The 19,536-nt window shown below is 45.0% G+C and overlaps 1 protein-coding gene across 1 annotated transcript in view; it reads right to left on the bottom strand.

Annotated features, from left to right (window-relative positions):
* dna2 (DNA replication helicase/nuclease 2) overlaps positions 1-19,536 on the bottom strand; it is a 100,664-nt gene that overhangs the window by 53,816 nt on the left and 27,312 nt on the right. Inside the window, exons 4-8 of the mRNA XM_078204796.1 lie at positions 18,342-18,490; positions 15,917-16,048; positions 13,720-13,945; positions 10,988-11,105; positions 3,809-3,974 (exon numbers count right to left, since the gene is read on the bottom strand). Coding sequence (XP_078060922.1) covers positions 3,809-3,974; positions 10,988-11,105; positions 13,720-13,945; positions 15,917-16,048; positions 18,342-18,490 — 791 coding nt within the window. The remainder of the gene's footprint in view (positions 1-3,808; positions 3,975-10,987; positions 11,106-13,719; positions 13,946-15,916; positions 16,049-18,341; positions 18,491-19,536) is intronic.

Below are 19,536 nucleotides of genomic sequence, written 5' to 3'. Positions count from 1 at the left end.
TTGGATTCTGGTAAAGTCCCGGTGCATTGGAAACATCCACCTAATATGATGCTAATATGCTCCTCCAATTCAAAAAGGGAGAGGCGCAAAATGTAGGAAACTATAGACCCGTTAGCTTGACCTCTGTGGTGGAAAAGTTGCTGGAATTAATTGAGGTGGTAACTGAGCATTTGGAAAGACAAAGCTCCATCCACCATTGACAGCATGGTTTTACGATGGTAAGTCGTGCTTGACAAACTTGCTTGAATTCTTTGAGGACATAACCAGCAAGGTGGATAGTGCGGAACCTGTGGATGTGGTATACCTAGACTTCCAGAAGGCGTTTGACAAGGTGCCATATAAAAGACTGATCCAGAAAGTGAGATTGCAGAGAATTGGGGGTAGAGTACTAGATTGGATTGAGGATTGGCTGACTGACAGAAAGCAGAGGGTCAGGATAAATGGGTCCTTCTCTGGCTGGCAAAATGTAACGAGCGGGGTGCCGCAGGGATCAGTCTTCGGACCTCAACTGTTTACAATCTATATAAATGATCTGCAAGTGAAGACAGAGAGTAACATAGCAAAATTTGAAGATGATGCTAAAATAGGTGGGAAAACAGGCAGGGAAGAGAATATAAAGATTTTACAGACGGATATAGGTAGGCTAGGAGAATAGGTTAAAATTTGGCAGATGAGTGTAATGTGGATAAATGTGAGGTTATCCATTTTGGCAGAAAAAATAGAACAGCAAGTTATTACCTAAATGGAAAGCAGATTCAAAATGTGTCCAGGCAGAGGGATCTGGCTGTCTATGTTCATGAATCGCAGAAAGTCGGTATACAGGTGCAGCATGGCATAAAAAAGGCAAATAGGATGTTGGCATTTATTGCAAAAGGACTGGAGTATATAAGTAGCGAAGTGTTGTTGCAACTGTACAGTGTGTTGGTGAGATCACATCTGGAGTATTGTATCCAGTTCTGGTCTCCTTATTTGAGGAAGTTTGTGGTGGCATTGGAGGCAGTACAGAAGAGGTTCACCAGATTGATTCCAGGGATGAAAGGGTTGACTCATGAGGAGAGATTAAACAGTTTATACTCACTGGAGTTTAGACATTGAGAAGGATGAGGGGTGATCTGATCAAGGTATATAAAACTTTAAACGGGATTGATAAATTAAACATAGACCAAATGTTTCATCTTATGGGGCAATCTAGAACAAGAGGTCACAGGTGTAAGTTGAGAGGCAGTAGATTTAAAATTGAGATGAGGAGGAACTACTTCTTACAGAGGGTGGTGAATCTGTGAAACTCATTGCCCCATAGCACAGTGGAGCCTAAATCATTGAATGGTGTCGAGAGAGATATAGATATATTTCAAATAAAAAAAGGGAAAGAGGATATGGGGAACAGGTGGGGAGGTGGACTTGAGACCAGGGAGAGATCAGCCATGATCTGATTGAATGGCGGAGTAGGCTCAAAGGGCTGACTTTGCCTACTTCTGCTCCTAATTCCTTTGTTCCTATGTTCCTCACATAGGGGCCTGGGTTCAATTCCAGCCTTGGGTAACTGTGTGGAGTTTACACATTCTCCTCGTGTCTGCGTGGGTTTCCTCTGGATGCCCCAGTTTCCTCCCACAATCCAAAAATGTGCATTAGGTTGGTAGATTAGGTTGATTGGCCATGCTAAATTGCCCCTTAATGTCCCAAGATGTGTAGGTTAGATGGATTAACCATGGGAAACGTAGGTGGTTACGGGGATAGGGCGGGGAATTGACCTAGGTAAGATACTGCCAGAGAATCCGTGCAGCTTCGATGGGCCAAATAGCTTCCTTCTCCACTGTAGAGATTCTATGATATATCTGCTTATAACATCTACAGGAAAGAAGGGAAACATTTGTGGAAGGGGAGGAGTAACCTTAAGAATGAAACTGCCTCAATAGCGAGAGGATATGGCAAGAATTAGAAAGGCAATGACACTGTGCAGAATTAAGAAATGGAAAAGTAGTGGGAGCTGTGTATAGGCTCCCTGGTAGCAGGTGTGAAGTGGTAGATTGTGTAAAGGCAGAGATTTGACTAGCACGTAGCAAAAGCAGAATGTTCTGAATGGGGGTGGTGGGGGGGGGGGGGGGGGGGGGGATTTTTACTTTCATATGGATTTGGATGAACAGACTCGCGCGTGTCAGAAAGGTAGTGAATTTCTTGGATACGTCTAAGTTCTTCTGCAACAATATGCCTTTGAACCAACAAGATGAGTGCCATACTAGATGTATTATGAGCAATGGCCTAGATTTAGGTAGTGTTTGGCAGGGACTGATGTTGAAAGCACGGATTATCCACAGCAAAGTGGGCAAATTTGCTCATGGGTAAAACTACAGATCAGTAAAATATGTTGAAAAATTAATGTAAAACAGAAGTTGCTTACCAAGGAACAAGGCAATGGGTGACTAAAGAACCAAGTGGCAACATAAAGCTAAAAAACTAGCACAAAAAATTTTAAAAGCACAGGTCTTGGTGAATGGGAGATATACAGGGAACAATAAAAATTGAAAAGAACAGATCTATAAAGGAACATGAAAAGAAATTTACAAGGGATATCAAAATCAAACAGAGCATTTTTACAATTTGTGCTTGGGATTGCTTACATCCACCGGAGAAAAAGATGGGCGGGGGGGGGAACCTCATCCTAAAGGCTGCACCTCTGACAGTGCAGTACTCCCTCAGTTCTGCACTTCTGTGCTCAAGTCCTACAGTGCAACATAGATTTACCAGAATAATACCAAGATTCCAAGACTTAAATTATGAGAGTTAAACAAACTATGGTTACATTCCCTGGAATTTAGAAAATTAAGAGGTGATTAAGGTGATTAAGGGCGGCACGGTAGCACAGTGGTTAGCACTGCTGCTTCACAGCTCCAGGGTCCCGGGTTCGATTCCCGGCTCGGGTCACTGTCTGTGTGGAGTTTGCACATTCTCCCCGTGTCTGCGTGGGTTTCCTCCGGGTGCTCCGGTTTCCTCCCACAGTCCAAAGATGTGCGGGTTAGGTTGATTGGCCAGGTTAAAAATTGCCCCTTAGAAGCATAAATTAGAGGGATTAGCGGGTAAATATGTGGGGATAGGGCCTGGGTGGGATTGTGGTCGGTGCAGACTCGATGGGCCGAATGGCCTCCTTCTGCACTGTAAGGTTTCTATGATTTCTATGATTTGATCTAAGTTTTGACGATATTAGGAGAAACAAATAGGGTAGATAAAGAGAAACTATTTCTGCCAGTTGGGAAGTCTAGGATTAGGAAGGTCGTCTAAAAATTAGAGCCAGATCTTTGGAGCAAAATGAAAAAACATTTCTGCCCACAAAGGGTGGTGGAATTTTGAAATTCTTTCAGAATGGCAATTGATGCAAGGTCAATCATAAACTTTAAATCTGACATTGACAGATTGTCATCCAAAACTATTAAGGGATATGGAGCAAAGGTGGGTATCTGAAATTAGGTCGCAGATCAGCCACAACCTCCCTTTATAGCAAAACAGGCTCGAGGAAATAAACGGCCTTCCAAAGTTCCCAAAATCCTGCCCACTGGAAGTGAGGGTGAATATGATTGCATGTGTAACCGTGTAAAATACAAGTACATAAAAGTTAGGTCTTGGGCTGAGTCCCCAGGATGGGAGTGTGCTGTTATCTTAATCTTCACCTAACCAAGCACAAGGACCAATGGACACACATCAAAAAAACTCAAGAGACATGAGCAGCAATATAACCCCTCTCACCATTGCCTCATGATTGAATACACCCTCACTTGTTACCTGGCACAAACCCAGTAATTGGACACCCCCTCACCTGCTGTATAAAGCACAGTTACGTCGCTGCGAGCAGAATCTGCAAGTTTGTTGGTCACTGGTGACAGGAGGCAGTGCTGCAGGCTGTGCCTCAGTATTCTCTGATGATGGCCAAACTACACCATTGGTTAAATAAAAAGCCAACTGGTTCCTTAGTTTCAGCAGCTCTGAGAGAGGATTGGAACAAAAACACAGTAGGTAGTAGGTAAAACATCTTCGTTCATCACTGCAAAAATTGCTGTCTGTCTCGTGATTGGTGCCCAGTGCTCTCTTCACTCTGCAGTTATACCTCTGATCCAGCACATTATGAAGCTCACATCTTCAACAGTCAACTTGACAAGAACCCCCAGTTTTTGGCTCTTTAAGGTTGTGGCCTCTGTGTTATTTACACAAATCTACATTATACTTTGACACCTTGATACTTAAATAAACTGGCCAAACATGCCATAATGCTAAAACAGAGAACAGCTAATGAAATGTAAAAGGATTGAGAATGATTAACTATTGGGCAATTAAATGGCAAAATGAATACATAAGAACATAAGAAATAGGAGCAGGAGTAGGCCATCTAGCCCCTCGAGCCTGCCCCGCCATTCAATAAGATCATGGCTGATCTGAAGTGGATCAGTTCCACTTACCCGCCTGATCCCCATAACCCCTAATTCCCCTACCGATCAGAAATCCATCTATCCGTGATTTAAACATATTCAACGAGGTAGCCTCCACCACTTCAGTGGGCAGAGAATTCCAGAGATTCACCACCCTCTGAGAGAAGAAGCTCCTCCTCAACTCTGTCCTAAACTGACCCCCCTTTATTTTGAGGCTATGCCCTCTAGTTCTAGCTTCCTTTCTAAGTGGAAAGAATCTCTCCACCTCTACCCTATCCAGCTCCTTCATTATCTTATATGTCTCTATAAGATCACCCCTCATCCTTCTAAACTCCAACGAGTACAGACCCAATCTGTTTAATCTCTCCTCATAAGCCACACACCTCATCTCTGGTATCAACCTGGTGAACCTTCTCTGCACTCCCTCCAAGGAAAATATGTCCTTCCGCAAATAAGGGGACCAATACTGCACACAGTATCCCAGCTGCGGCCTCACCAATGTCCTGTACAGATGCAGCAAGACATCTCTGCTTTTATATTCTATCCCCCTTGCGATATAGGCCAACATCCCATTTGCCTTCTTGATCACCTGTTGCACCTGCAGACTGGGTTTTTGCGTCTCATGCACAAGGACCCCCAGGTCCCTTTGCACAGTAGCATGTTGCAATTTTTTTCCATTTAGATAATAATCCAATTTGCTATTATTTCCTCCAAAGTGGATAACCTCGCATTTGTCAACGTTATACTCCATCTGCCAGATCCTCGCCCACTCACAGCCTGTCCAAATCTCTCTGCAGACCTTCTACGCCCTCCACACGATTCACTTTTCCACTTATCTTTGTGTCGTCTGCAAACTTTGTTACCCTACACTCAGTCCCCTCCTCCAGATCGTCTATATAAATGGTAAATAGTTGAGGCCCCAGTACCGATCCCTGCGGCACGTCACTAGTTACCATCCGCCAACCAGAAAAGCACCCATTTATTCCGACTCTCTGCTTCCTGTCGGATAGCCAATCCCCAATCCACGCTAACACCCTACCCCCAACTCCGTGTGACCCAATCTTCTTCAGCAACCTTTTGTGAGGCACCTTATCAAACGCCTTTTGGAAATCCAAAAACACCGCATCCACCCCTCCGTCAATACTTATCAATCAACATGAAATAACAGACACTTTGAGAGATTCAATGAACCTGAATCACAGAGAAACTTTCAATATATTTTCAATGTTGAATAGCCTGGCATCGTAATCAGAAAGCAACAGAATGCTAGGGGTGTGCAATCAACATGGAGCATCCTGGTCAATTACCATCAGCACCATACGCTCGGAAAGATACAGGAAACAAATAACTAGACTGGCCCTCATTTGAAAGGGATGATTTTTGAGGGATAATTGAAGCTGCTTCAGTTCTATATTCTGGGGAGAAGATCGGTGAGGGGGGAACCCACTGAAAGGTATCAAATGATAAATGGCAAATGAGGGAAACCAGTAGATTGGGCACAAAGGAGGTAAATTTCATTAAGTAAAGGAAAGTGAGAATCACTTGGGATAAACTACCAGGCAGGACTGGAGACAAAACCAATGGTGATCCATTATGGAGAAATTGAGCATTAGGGGAAAACAAACATTTCTCGAGTTCATGGAAACAAACGCACAACATTACAGATCAGTAAAACAGTGGATTATAACTAGCTGTTTGCACAAGCCAACCCATGAAATTAAAACTATTGGGTCAGTGCCCTTGAGAGGAAAACAGGGATAAAACCCAGCAAATGTGGACCCAACATTGGGGCTGGCTTTCTTCCTGCTCAGCTCCAGATAACATAGAACATAGAACATAGAAAGCCACAGCACAAACAGGCCCTTCGGCCCACAAGTTGCGCTGATCATATCCCTACCTCTAGGCCTATCTATAGCCCTCAATCCCATTAAATCCCATGTACTCATCCAGAAGTCTCTTAAAAGACCCCAACGAGTTTGCCTCCACCACCACCGACGTCAGCCGATTCCACTCACCCACCACCCTCTGAGTGAAAAACTTACCCCTGACATCTCCTCTGTACCTACCCCCCAGCACCTTAAACCTGTGTCCTCTCGTAGCAACCATTTCAGCCCTTGGAAATAGCCTCTGAGAGTCTACCCTATCCAGACCTCTCAACATCTTGTAAACCTCTATCAGGTCACCTCTCATCCTTCGTCTCTCCAGGGAGAAGAGACCAAGCTCCCTCAACCTATCCTCATAAGGCATGCCCCCCAATCCAGGCAACATCCTTGTAAATCTCCTCTGCACCCTTTCAATGGCTTCAACATCTTTCCTGTAATGAGGTGACCAGAACTGCGCGCAGTACTCCAAGTGGGGTCTAACCAGGGTCCTATAAAGCTGCAGCATTATCTCCCGACTCCTAAACTCAATCCCTCGATTAATGAAGGCCAGTACGCCGTACGCCTTCTTGACCGCATCCTCCACCTGCGAGGCCGATTTAAGAGTCCTATGGACCCGGACCCCAAGGTCCTTCTGATCCCCTACACTGCTAAGAATGGTACCCTTCATATTATACTGCTGCTTCATCCCATTGGATCTGCCAAAATGGATCACTACACACTTATCCGGGTTGAAGTCCATCTGCCACTTCTCCGCCCAGTCTTGCATTCTATCTATGTCTCGCTGCAACTTCTGACATCCCTCCAAACTATCCACAACACCACCTACCTTGGTGTCGTCAGCAAACTTACCAACCCATCCCTCCACTTCCTCATCCAGGTCATTTATGAAAATGACAAACAGCAAGGGTCCCAGAACAGATCCCTGGGGCACTCCACTGGTCACTGACCTCCATGCAGAGAAAGACCCCTCCACAGCCACTCTCTGCCTTCTGCAGGCAAGCCAGTTCTGGATCCACAAGGCAACAGCCCCTTGGATCCCATGCCCTCTCACTTTCTCAAGAAGTCTTGCATGGGGGACCTTATCGAACGCCTTGCTGAAGTCCATATAGACCACATCCACCGCTCTTCCTTCGTCAATGTGTTTGGTCACATTTTCAAAGAACTCAACCAGGCTCGTAAGGCACGACCTGCCCTTGACAAAGCCGTGCTGACTACTTTTGATCATACTAAACTTCTCTAGATGATCATAAATCCTGTCTCTCAGGATCCTCTCCATCAACTTACCAACCACTGAGGTTAGACTCACCGGTCGGTAATTTCCCGGGCTGTCCCTGTTCCCTTTCTTGAATATAGGGACCACATCTGCAATCCTCCAATCCTCCGGAACCTCTCCCGTCTCCATCGACGATGCAAAGATCATCGCCAAAGGCTCCGCAATCTCCTCCCTCGCCTCCCACAGTAACCTGGGGTACATCCCATCCGGTCCCGGCGACTTACCAACCTTGATGCCATTCAATAGTTCCAACACATCCTCTTTCTTTATGTCCACATGCTCGATCCTTTCTGTCCACCGCAAACCAGCAGTACAACCACCCAGATCCCTTTCCACCGTGAATACCGAGGTAAAGTATTCATTAAGCACCTCCGCCATTTCTAACGGTTCCGCACAAACTTTTCCCCCTTCACCTTTTAAGGGTCCTATGCCTTCACATCTCATCCTTTTACTCTTGACATATTTGTAGAAAGCCTTGGGATTCTCCTTAATCTTACCCGCCAAGGTCTTCTCATGACCCCTTCTCGCTCTCCTAATTTCCTTCTTAAGCTCCTTCCTACATCCCGTATACTCCTCTAAATCCTTAACACCTCCTAGCTCTCTGAACCTTCTGTACGCCTCTCTTTTCTTATTCACCAGGTTCATCACAACCTTCGTGCACCACGGTTCCCGTACCCTACCAACACCCCCCTGTCTCATCGGAACGTTGTCATGCAGAGCTCCAGACAAACATTCCTTGAAAATCCTCCACTTTCCTTCGGTACTTTTCCCCAAGAATGCCTCCTTCCAATTTACCCGTCTAATTTCCTCCCTGATGACACTGTATTTCCCTTTACTCCAGAGAAACACTTTCCTAGCCTGCCTGATCCTATCTCTTTCCAATGCTATCGTGAAGGAGATAGAATTATGATCACTATCCCCAAGATGCTCACCCACCGAGAGATCCTCCACCTGTCCAGGTTCATTAGCCAGCACCAGATCAAGTACAGCCTCTCCTCTAGTAGGCTTATCCACATACTGTGTCAGGAAACTCTCCTGGACACACCTAACAAACTCCTCTCCATCCAAACCCCTAGCCCTAGGGATATTCCAATCTATGTTTGGGAAATTAAAATCTCCCATCACGACAACTCTGTTATTCCTACATCTCTCCAGGATCTGTTTCCCCATCTGCTCCTCAACATCTCTGTTACTATTGGGCGGCCTATAGAAAACACCCAGCAAAGTTACCGACCCCTTCCTGTTCCTAACCTCCACCCACAGAGACTCCGTAGTCAATCCCTCCACGGCGTCCACCTTCTCTACAGCCGTGACACTATCCCTGATCAACAGTGCCACTCCCCCCCCTCTCTTGCCCCCCTCCCTGTCCTTCCTGAAACATCTAAAACCCGGCACCTGAAGCACCCAGTCCTGTCCCTGAGACATCCAAGTCTCCGTAATGGCCACCACATCACAATTCGAAGCAGCAATCCACGCTCTAAGCTCATCCACTTTATTCACTACACTCCTGGCATTAAAATAGACACATCTCAGACCTTCAGCCTGAGCACTTCCCTTCTCCATCACTCGTCTAACCTCCCTCTTACCCTGTCTACATTCCTTATCTATTTGCGAGCTAACCTCCTCGCTCTCAGTCCCCTCATTTCGATTCCCTCCCCCCAACCTTTCTAGTTTAAAGTCTCTCCTTTAACCTTTCATCTCTAATAGGTAACATGTTCCTGGTTCAAACCTCATTCGCTCCCTGTATGGGTTTAGATAAGTATGTGTCTATCATTGCAGGTGAGTATTGCTCCCATATCACAGAACTGTCACAGCACAGGTGACCCATTTGGCCCATTGAGTCTGCATCGGCTTCCTGAATGAGCAATTCAGGAAGCCGATCCAGTGCCTTTTACCCATGTGCACTTTCACCCTTTTCATATAACTGATTATCTTTTGAATGCCTTGATTGCTTCCACCACACACACGGGCAGTGCCTTCTGGATCTTTCCCACTTGCTAAGAGGAAAAGGTTTTCCTTGTGTCACCTTTGCTTCTTTTGTCAGTTAATTTAAATGTGCCCTCTCGTTCTGGATTCTCTCAGGAGTGGGAACAGTTTCTCCGTATCTGTGCTGTACAGCCTCCTCTTATCAAATCTCCTCTCAGCCTTCACTTCTCCAAGGAAAACAGTCCCATCTTTATAATTTAAGTTTCTCTTCCCTGGAACTATTCTCATGAATCTTTGCTGCACTCTCTCCAAAGTCTTCACATTTTCCCTGAAATGCAGCGCCCAGAACTAGACAATATTTCAGCTGAGTTTTATACAAGTTCAGCAAAAGTCTCCTCACTCTTGTACTTTATGCCCCTATTAATAAAGCCCAGGATACTGTTTGCTTTAATAGCCACACTCTCAACCTGTTTTGCTACCTTCAATGATATATTCACATATACATCCAGGTCCCTCAGCTCTTGCACACTCTTTGGAATTTCACCTTTTTTAAAAAAATAGTGTCCTTCCATGTTCTTCCTCCCAAATGAATCACTTCACTTTTTTCAGGCTGGGGCTTTCCATGTCAATTTCTCAGTATTAAAATCATGCTATTCTGTGTGTATTATGATACCTGGACAAAGTCTTTCTCCTCCTCGTTTTAACTCTGCTGCTCGTCCACTCTTACTGCATATGCACCTAAAGCAATCTGTTATCTCACCAAGTTTGAGCTAACATAATGAGCATACCATAGGGTTCATCACAGCAGCGGTGAATTGTCTCATCAACCCAAATCCCATGTTCTTCCCAGCAGTGAGTCACTCTGCCAGTAATCAGAAACATTAGCCCCGCTATATCACTTCCCTTCTAATACTGGGGCCAGTTCCACTGACCAATCACTGCCCAGGGTGGTCAGCGACCTCAGTAGAAGCATAGCTGACCTGTTCTGGTCACACACACGCCCTTGATCCTTTTCAAAACCTCAGCTAGTAATGCCTGGTGGCCCCATTTATTTTGCGCTAGTTTTACCCCTCATCCTCTTTTGCTGGGTTTTATCCCTGTTTTCCTCTCAAGGGCACTGACCCAATAGTTTTAATTTCATGGGTTGGCTTGTGCAAACAGCTCGTGTTCAGTTGTCAAGACTCAGCTGGTCAAAGCCACAAATCAAATCCTCCCTTTTCCTGACCTCCATGTGTTGGCTTCCAACAGGAAGGTCAGTAGATGGTGAGCTGGAGCCACCATCACTCACATCCATTCATTCCACACAGTGAATTTGCCAGTACAGGAGAAACTCAACCTGGCATAAACAATCCAATTGGCCTATGACGAAAGCCCACATCTAGCGGGGTGCCCAAGCGCTGAATGCCAGCCCAGGAGAGCACACTCAACCATTTCACAGAAACTGCGGCCCAATAACTTTCACATCCAAAATTCCATCTATTGGTTTATACCTCTCCTGTCCATTCGATTGCCTGGTACTGGATGCATAGCACCAGTTTTGAGATAGAGGAGAAATCCAGCCTCCGGATCTTCCCTGCGTTCCTGGCTCAGCAAGGTGTACAGAATTACCTGCACAAAAGGGTAAAAATTACCTTCACTTTTAGATATTTTCACAGTTGACCAAAATATACAAGCTATAAGCTCTCACACCACCAAGCATTTACACTTACTTCATAAACATCAAGATTCAGAAATTTAAGAGGCAATATGATCAAAGTTTTTAAGATATTATTAGACAGGGCAGATAGAGGGAATCTATTTCCAATGGTCGGGGCACCTAGGACTAGGGGCCAAGTAAGAAACCATTTTTCACTTGAAGGATAGAAGTTTAGAACTCTTCCACAAATGGAAACTGATGATAGATCAATTGTCAGCTGTTTAAATCCAAGATAATCTTTGTTCCCCAATGGAATACACTGCAAACTTGGTTGTATGAAGCTTGGTCGCAGTTCAACCATGATCTCATTGAGTGGGGGAACTGGCTCAAGGAACTAATTTGATTTGATTTATGATTGTCGTATGTATTAGTCCGCAGTGAAAAGTATTGTATCTTGCACGCTTTATAGACAAGGCATCCCATTCATAGAGAAAGAACAGAGAGTGCAGAATGTGTTCCAGTCATAGCTAAGGTGTAGAGAAGGATCAACTTAGTGCGAGGTAAGTCCATTCAAACATCTGATGGCAACAGGGAAGAAGCTGTTCTTGAGTCAGCTGGTACTTGACCGCAAAATTCTGTATCTTTTCCCAACGCAAGTAGCTGGAAGAGAGAATATCCGGGGTGCATGGGGTCCTTAATTATGCTGGCTGCTTTGCTGAGGCAGCGGGAAGTGTAAACAGAGTCAACGAATGGGAGGCTGGTTTGCGTGATGGACTGGGCTTCATTCACAACGCTTTGTTGTTTCTTGCGGTCTTGGGCAGAGCAGGAGCCATACCAATCTGTGATACAAGCAGAAAGAATGCTTTCTAAGGTGCATCTGTAGAAGTTGGTGAGAGTCATAGTAGACATGCCAAATTTCCTTAGCCTCCTGAGAAAGTTGGTGGCTTTCTTAAATATAGTGTTGGCATGGGAGGACCAGGACAGGTTGTTGGTGATCTGGACACCTAAAAACTTGAAGCTCTCAACCATTTCTATTTCGTCCCCATTGATGTAGACAGGGGCATGTTCTCCACTACGCTTTCTGAAGTCGATGACAATCTCGTTCGTTTTGTTGACATTGAGGAAGAGATTATTGTTGCCGCACCAGATTCTCTATCCCATTCCTGTACTCTGTCTCATCATTGTTTGAGATCCGACCCACTATGGTGATGTCGTCAGCAAACTTGAAAATCGACTTGGAGGGGAATTTGGCCACACGGTCATAGGTGTATAAGGAGTATAGTAGGGGGCTGAGGACATATCGTTATGGGACACCGGTGTTGAGAATGATCGCGGAGGCGGCATTGGTGCCTATCCTTACTGATTGTGGTCTATGGGTTAGGATGTTCAAGATCCAGTCATTGAGACAGGAGTCAAGCCCCAGGCCACGGAGTTTGGAGATGAATTTCGTAGGAATAATGGTGTTGAAGGCTGAGCTGTAGTCAATAAATAGGAGTCTGAAATAGGTGCCTTTGTTATCTCGGTGTTCCAGGGTTGAGTGCAGGGCCAGGGAGATGACGTCTGCTGTGGACCTGTTGAGGCGGTAGGCGAATTGTAGGGGATCCAGGTAATCCGGAAGGCTGGAATTGATTCGTGCCATGAATAATCTTTCGAAGCACTTCGTAATGATGGATGTCAGAGCCACCAGAAGATAGTCATTAAGGCACACTGCTTGGCTTTTCTTTGGTACCGGGATGATAGTCGTCTTCTTGAAGCAGATAGGGACCTCAGATTGTTGGAAAGAGAGGTTGAAGATGTCTGTGAATACCCTCGCCAGCTGATCTGTGCAGGATCTGAGTGCTCGCCCGGGTATCTCATCCGGGCCAGCCGCTTTCCGTGGGCTGACCTTCGAGAAGGCTGCTCTGACATGTGCAATGGTGACCTCAGATATAGGTTCATCCAAGGCTTCCGGGGTGGAGGGCGTGTTCTCACTGACCTCTCACTCAAAACGAGCATAGAATGCATTCAGCCTATCAGGGAGGGCTGCGTTGATGTCAGCGATTTTACATGCCTTCATCATGAAGCCCGTTATGTCATGCAGAACTTGCCATAGTCAGCGAGAGTACATGTGGCTAACCTAGGACTCCAGCTTGGCCCGGCACTGTCTTTTGGCATCTTTGATGGAACTCCTTAGATCATCTCTCGCTTTCCTGTATAGGTCAGGGTTGCCTGACTTGAACACCTCAGACCTAGACTTCAGCAACCAGTAGATTGACCTGAAACTAAAAAAACTAAGAAACTAAATGACCTGCTTCGGCGGAGCGAGCGGGGGCAGGCTGGGCCTGGCGGAGCGAGCGGGGGCAGGCTGGGCCTGGCGGAGCGAGCGGGGGCAGGCTGGGCCTGGCGGAGCGAGCGGGGGCAGGCTGGGCCTGGCGGTGCGAGCGGGGGCAGGCTGGGCCTGGCGGTGCGAGCGGGGGCAGGCTGGGCCTGGCGGAGCGAGCGGGGGCAGGCTGGGCCTGTCCCCCATTGAGAGTCAGCGCCTTCAGGAATTGTCCCCCAGTGAGAGTCAGCATCCTCAGGAACTGTCTCCCATGATAAGCCACATACCTGACTTCTGTGCTCCACCGAGTTAGATTCCTTCCCAGTTTTAAGCTCCAAAGGCATGACTCTAGTTTGTGTCCTGGCCGGGCGGTGAATTTTGACGCTGGCTGTTACATCAATCTTGCCTATTAAGCCAAATCTCGGGGACCAAATACTCTCTTCAATGTCTTCAATATCAAGCACTGTGATGCCACACACAGAATCCGGCTCATTCAGCTCTCTGCTACTGGGGCTAGGAAAAATATTCAAGTAAATTACGTCAAATTTATGATTGCCATAGTTCGCCAGCAAGTGATGTGAGGGCTATCTGGGGTGGGGGTCGGACAAGTGAGGAGCAACGGTAAGGTGAGAAAGATGACTAGTGAGATGGAAATTGGCTAAGTTATTCGGGCGGCACGGTAGCACAGTGGTTAGCACTGCTGCTTCACAGCTCCAGGGACCTGGGTTCGATTCCCGGCTCGGGTCACTGTCTGTGTGGAGTTTGCACGTTCTCCCCATGTCTGCGTGGGTTTCCTCCGGGTGCTCCGGTTTCCTCCCACAGTCCAAAGATGTGCGGGCTAGGTTGATTGGCCATGCTAAAATTGCCCCTTAGTGTCCTGAGATGCGTAGGTTAGAGGGATTAGCGGGTAAAACATATGGGGGTAGGGCCTGGGTGGGATTGTGGTCGGTGCAGACTCGATGGGCCGAATGGCCTCTTTCTGCACTGTAGGATTCTATGATTCTATTATTAGTAGTCACAGCATCTTATTAAACTTAGGTCGAGAAATAGATAAAGGGAAATGGAATTTTAAAGATATGAATTTGCTGAAAAGTCATGCTGCTGAAGCTTTTCATCTTGCACTCATCAGGACAAAGGTCAAAAGGTTAAAATTCAAATGATCACAACAATTTGTACCACAAGAGGAAAGGATGCTAGTTAGTTGGCAACTCTGATTGGCCGAGGTGTTGTGATAATTTGAAATTTGGCATTCTTGCATTTGTTCTGGTGTGTGCAAGATGAAAAATCTTGGCAACGTCTCTTTTTCAGCAATATTCAAGAAATTAATTTCTTGGAAGAATCCTATCTCTGGAGTTCAGCTTCACTTTACATTTCATAACACCCTTAAGATATAATAATGGTAATAGAGGAGGAGTGTTCTTGCTTATAATTCAATCTTCTAATTTCTAGGGTTTATGTTATTAAGCAGATAATAATTGATAATGATTAAACATACGGTTGACACATGGACGTACAATAAAATTTTGCAAGAATTAGCTCGAGAACTCGAGCACAAGATCTGTGTATCTGTCTGATCTGATGTTAGTGAAATTCTGAAGTATCTGTTCTTTCATCTACTTTTCATCACCTTCGCCCCAACCTAGCTATGTGACGATTCACGCAATCCTGCATTATCCAGTGAATTGCTTTCTTTGTTTTTTTCCCAGACCAGTGTACTTCCTTCCTTAGTTACACTCCCTAACTTGCTCGGGCAAGTCTTCATCTTCAAGTTCAGCAGAGGACCTTGGGAACACAGGAACTTGCTCTGTTCTCACAGACATTCTCTTCTGCAAAACTTGCTACCATCTTTTTACAGTTCTTCCATTGGAATGTCTTTTTAAATAGGTTTACAGTCTAACCTGACCACAGCTTTAGGTCAGTATTAATTCAACTGTTTAGTGGTCACTGCATCTAAATTGACTTCTAATTCCTCACTGAACACAAAAGCCTAAAAGTTATTTTACAATATAAAGAGCGATAATAGCAATATAATATTCATTAATGTCAAATCAGTTAGTCCTTTCCTTACATTGAGGGTCATATTTTCTAACAACTTTTCACTCGGTTTCTTTGCTGTGCCCAATGCTCACCTTAGCTACTGGTACGTAGCCAAGAAACCAAGGTGAGAACAGGTCATAAGTAATTAGTCAAAGTCCACAAAGGACCATTTCCATTAGAGAGACACAGTTGGTTATATACAGCTTGAAGGTATCACTTCTCAAGTGTACGGCAAGGTGAGGAGGCAGGCCTCCATTGTCTACTACAGCTGATATGGGGATTGAACCCACACCATTGGAGTCATTCTGCATCATACCCTAGCTACCTCGGCAACTGAGTTAGCCTGTTTGAGCAAATTCTATGTAATTCAATTTGAGTTATGGACACCTTGCTTGCTCAATGTACGAACCTGTGCACTAAGTGTAATAGATATGGAATACCACGTACAGTTTAAGCTGCAACTGCTGTATGTCAGACTGAGCAGAACTGTCCAGGAAATTTTGAGCCCAGGTCACCATCGATGGGAGATATTCATTGACTGCTTGCATCATATCCAATTGACTCACATTCAAGCTGTACCTGCATTTCAAAAACAACTTAACATCAAAATCAGTCCGAACACTAATGAGAGCTCCTTCGTGGGTCAGTGAGTTTATCTAGTGAGCACCCCAAGGAAGCAAGAGGGAAATCAGCTTTCGTCACTTTTTCCTGTGATCCAAAGTCACTCCCACTCCGTCCCGCCCTAACCCACTGGGAGTCACCCCCACTGAGTCCCGCCCTAACCCCCCTCTCCATCCCGCCCTAACCCACTGGGAGTCACTCCCACTCCGTCCCGCCCTAACCCACTGGGAGTCACTCCCACTGCATCCCGCCCTAACCCAATGGGAGTCACTCCCATCCCGCCCTAACCCAATGGAAGTCACTCCCATCCCATCCTGACCCAATGGAGTCACTCCCCTCCCGCCCTAACCCAATGGAAGTGTAATGACTTTAATCAGGCAATTGAGGTGGGGTTGTTAGAATATGAACTCTCTAATTAAGGGCCAAATTGATGAACCAATCAGGGAGCCTCTTGCTTTGTACTTAACCAGGAGTGTCAGTTCCTCAGGGACTCCTCGTGTAGACTGCTAACTGAAAGCACTCTATGTTGTTGTCTGACTTGTAAATAAAGGAATTTTGGTGAAGGGACTTCTGCCTGAGGACTTATTACAGGAAGTCACTCCCATCCCACCCTAATCCAATGGAAGCCATTCCCATCCCGCCCTAACCCAATGGAAGTCACTCCCATCCCATGCTAACCAAATAGAAGTCACTCCCACAGTGCTCTAACCCAATGAAAGTTTGTCCTAACCCAGATGAGGTATTCATAGCTCACCCATCACCAAAATATTAGAATTTACAGCAATGAGGCACCTGTAAACATAGACCCGTGGACAACCAGCAGCAGTGTAACAATTGTGAACATCATGCAGGGCACTCACCAAAGGTTTTGCATAGTATTTGAGTCATCAGATTGTACATACTTTAAGCACCAAAATCTTACAAAAAGGTTTACAACACAAATGGTGACTATTTGGCCCACGTGACTTTGCTTAAGTAATCTAATATTCACCTCATGTTAAGCAATCTCTCTTGTTAAAATTCTGGAGTTCTTCAATTGAAGCCTTTGGCATGACATCACATAGCCAGAACGCTAAAAGGGACACTTCTTACAATATTTCTTCTTTACTGCTTTGTTATTTTTCTCAGACTTAACGAATCCAAATCTCTCATCATTGTCACATCTTCCACATCCTTGGCCAGCACCCATGCTCACTGATCTTCACCGACTCCGTGTCCAACCACAGCATTGCCGTGCCAATTTCCATCACTATAGATAGGCCTTTAACTAAATTCACCCCAGAATATTCCAAATTCATTAGTCACAGTGGATTGAAACATTAACAGTTTCTATTTCCACAGATGCTGCCAGACGTGCTGAGTTTTTCCAGATCTTCATCCTCCAAGAACGTCTCCTTGAATTCCACTCTGTTCTACCTTTACATGTCTCCCTCCCTTTGCCTATACCATTTTCTGGTATTCCCTACCAAGGCACTCTCTCACCATCTCTCTCACCTCTAAGCTATTTTATACTTGATCAACAGTTAAAAATCTAGTGTCACTGTTATTGTAGGCAGTCTCTTAGCTTTTAATAAAGCTGTTTGGCAGTTAAAATCCAAGGTACTGGTTATTCTGCAAACTTTTTATACTTCTTTAATATCCCATGAAGATACATGATAAAACTGGTAAAATGAAACAAAGTATAAGTTCTCGATTCATTCCCTAGCCATACTATCAATTTACCCCTAGAAAAATGAAAACATCTCTGTGACTCAGAAGGCATGAGGGCTGACTTCTTGTTTATTCATGTATATGATTTGGGCCTCACTGGCCTCCTTCTGTACTGTAGGGATTCTATGTTATGATATTTATTATCTATTCCAATATGCCCCTGAGAAGGTGGTCGTGAGTTGCCTAACTGCTACAGACCAGTACATCCTGTGTGTTGCTACGAAGGGAGCTCCAGGATTTTGACCCAGCAATAGTGAAGGAATGGTGATATATTTCCATGTCTGGATGTGAGTGACTTGGAGGGGATCTTCCAGGTGATGGTGTTCCCATGTGTCTGCTCCCCTTGTCCTTCTAAACAGTAGTGGTCATGGATTTAGAAGGTGCTGTCTAAGGAGGCTGGTGATTATTGCAGTGCATTTTGAAGATGGGACACATGGCTGCACTTCACATCTTTAAGTTACAAATATTAAAACCATTTCTAAGTTCTCTAGCTGGTCAAACATTTCCATTAAAACTGAAAAGAGACACAGACACTGCTTACATCTCTCCCAGATACTTTGGGGCATAGATTGTTTGAGAGGTAATTTCTTCCAGCGCTTTCTGTGTAAACCTGTTGTTCATTGCTGCTTTTTGAAAAATCTCATGAACTAAAGTGCCGACCAGCATCTGTTTTGTTCCATTTTCACAGGCCTTGAAAACAAAAACAGGGAACAAAAATATTCATTAAAAAATGCAAAAAGATTCATCACTTGAGTGCACAGTAGTTGGTCTGCACAACACCACCAGATGTGACAATATAATGAAACTTTCCCTGGTTATGAATGAGGAGATGTTGAGTTCAGTCACCAACATTTCAACTGTTGATTAAGGAGTTATGGTACTACAGTAACCATGGCAATAAAAATCACAAGAATAATGCAAGCAGTTTCCGAGGTTTGGTAATCTATAGAAAGAGGATGGTGTCCAAGAGCTGGAAAAATTGAAAATTTATACTAGCTAGGAAGATGTCCGAGGGTTGAGAGATAGAAACTTGTAGATGCAGCAACACATTCACAGACTTGGGAATTTATAGAAACAGAAGAGAATAATGAAAGTAGATGTTGGCCCTTTAGAGGATGGAAATGGTGGGGTAATGATGGGAGATGGCAGGGCACTAAACCAATACTTTGTCTCTGTCTTCACAGTTGAAGATAATAATTCTGTTCCAAAAACTGCAGTTAGTACAGTGGAACTTGGTGAAATTACTATTGGTGAAATCAGTATTCTGTAACTTGATGTTGTGTCTCTGTGCACTGTTTGAGAGCACATTTCCACTCCATCTGATGAAGGAGCAGCGCTCCGAAAGCTTATGGTATTTGCCACCAAATAAACCTGTTGGACTTTAACCTGGTGTTGTGAGACTTCTTACTGTGTTCACCCCAGTCCAACGCCGGCATCCCCACATCGAAATTACTATAACCAGGGAGAAGGTACTCAGTAAACTGAAGAGTTTAAAAGTAGATAAGTCCCCAGGACCTGATGGCCTACGCTCTAGGGTGTTAAAGGAGGTGACAGCAGAGATAGTGGATGCATTAGTTATGATATTCCAAAATTTCCTGGATTCCAGAAAGGTATCAGTGGACTGGAAACATGCTAATGTGACGCCCTTATTCAAGAAAAGAGAGGGACAAAAAGTGGGAAACTATAGAGCAGTCAGCTTGGCCTCTGGTGGGAAAGTTGCTGGAATCAATCATTAA

Source organism: Mustelus asterias, unplaced genomic scaffold (genome assembly GCF_964213995.1).
Source record: "Mustelus asterias unplaced genomic scaffold, sMusAst1.hap1.1 HAP1_SCAFFOLD_451, whole genome shotgun sequence".
In the NCBI taxonomy this organism is placed as follows: domain Eukaryota; kingdom Metazoa; phylum Chordata; class Chondrichthyes; order Carcharhiniformes; family Triakidae; genus Mustelus; species Mustelus asterias.
Note: the sequence above shows the minus strand (reverse complement) of the source record. Positions and strands in the feature narration are given on the sequence as shown.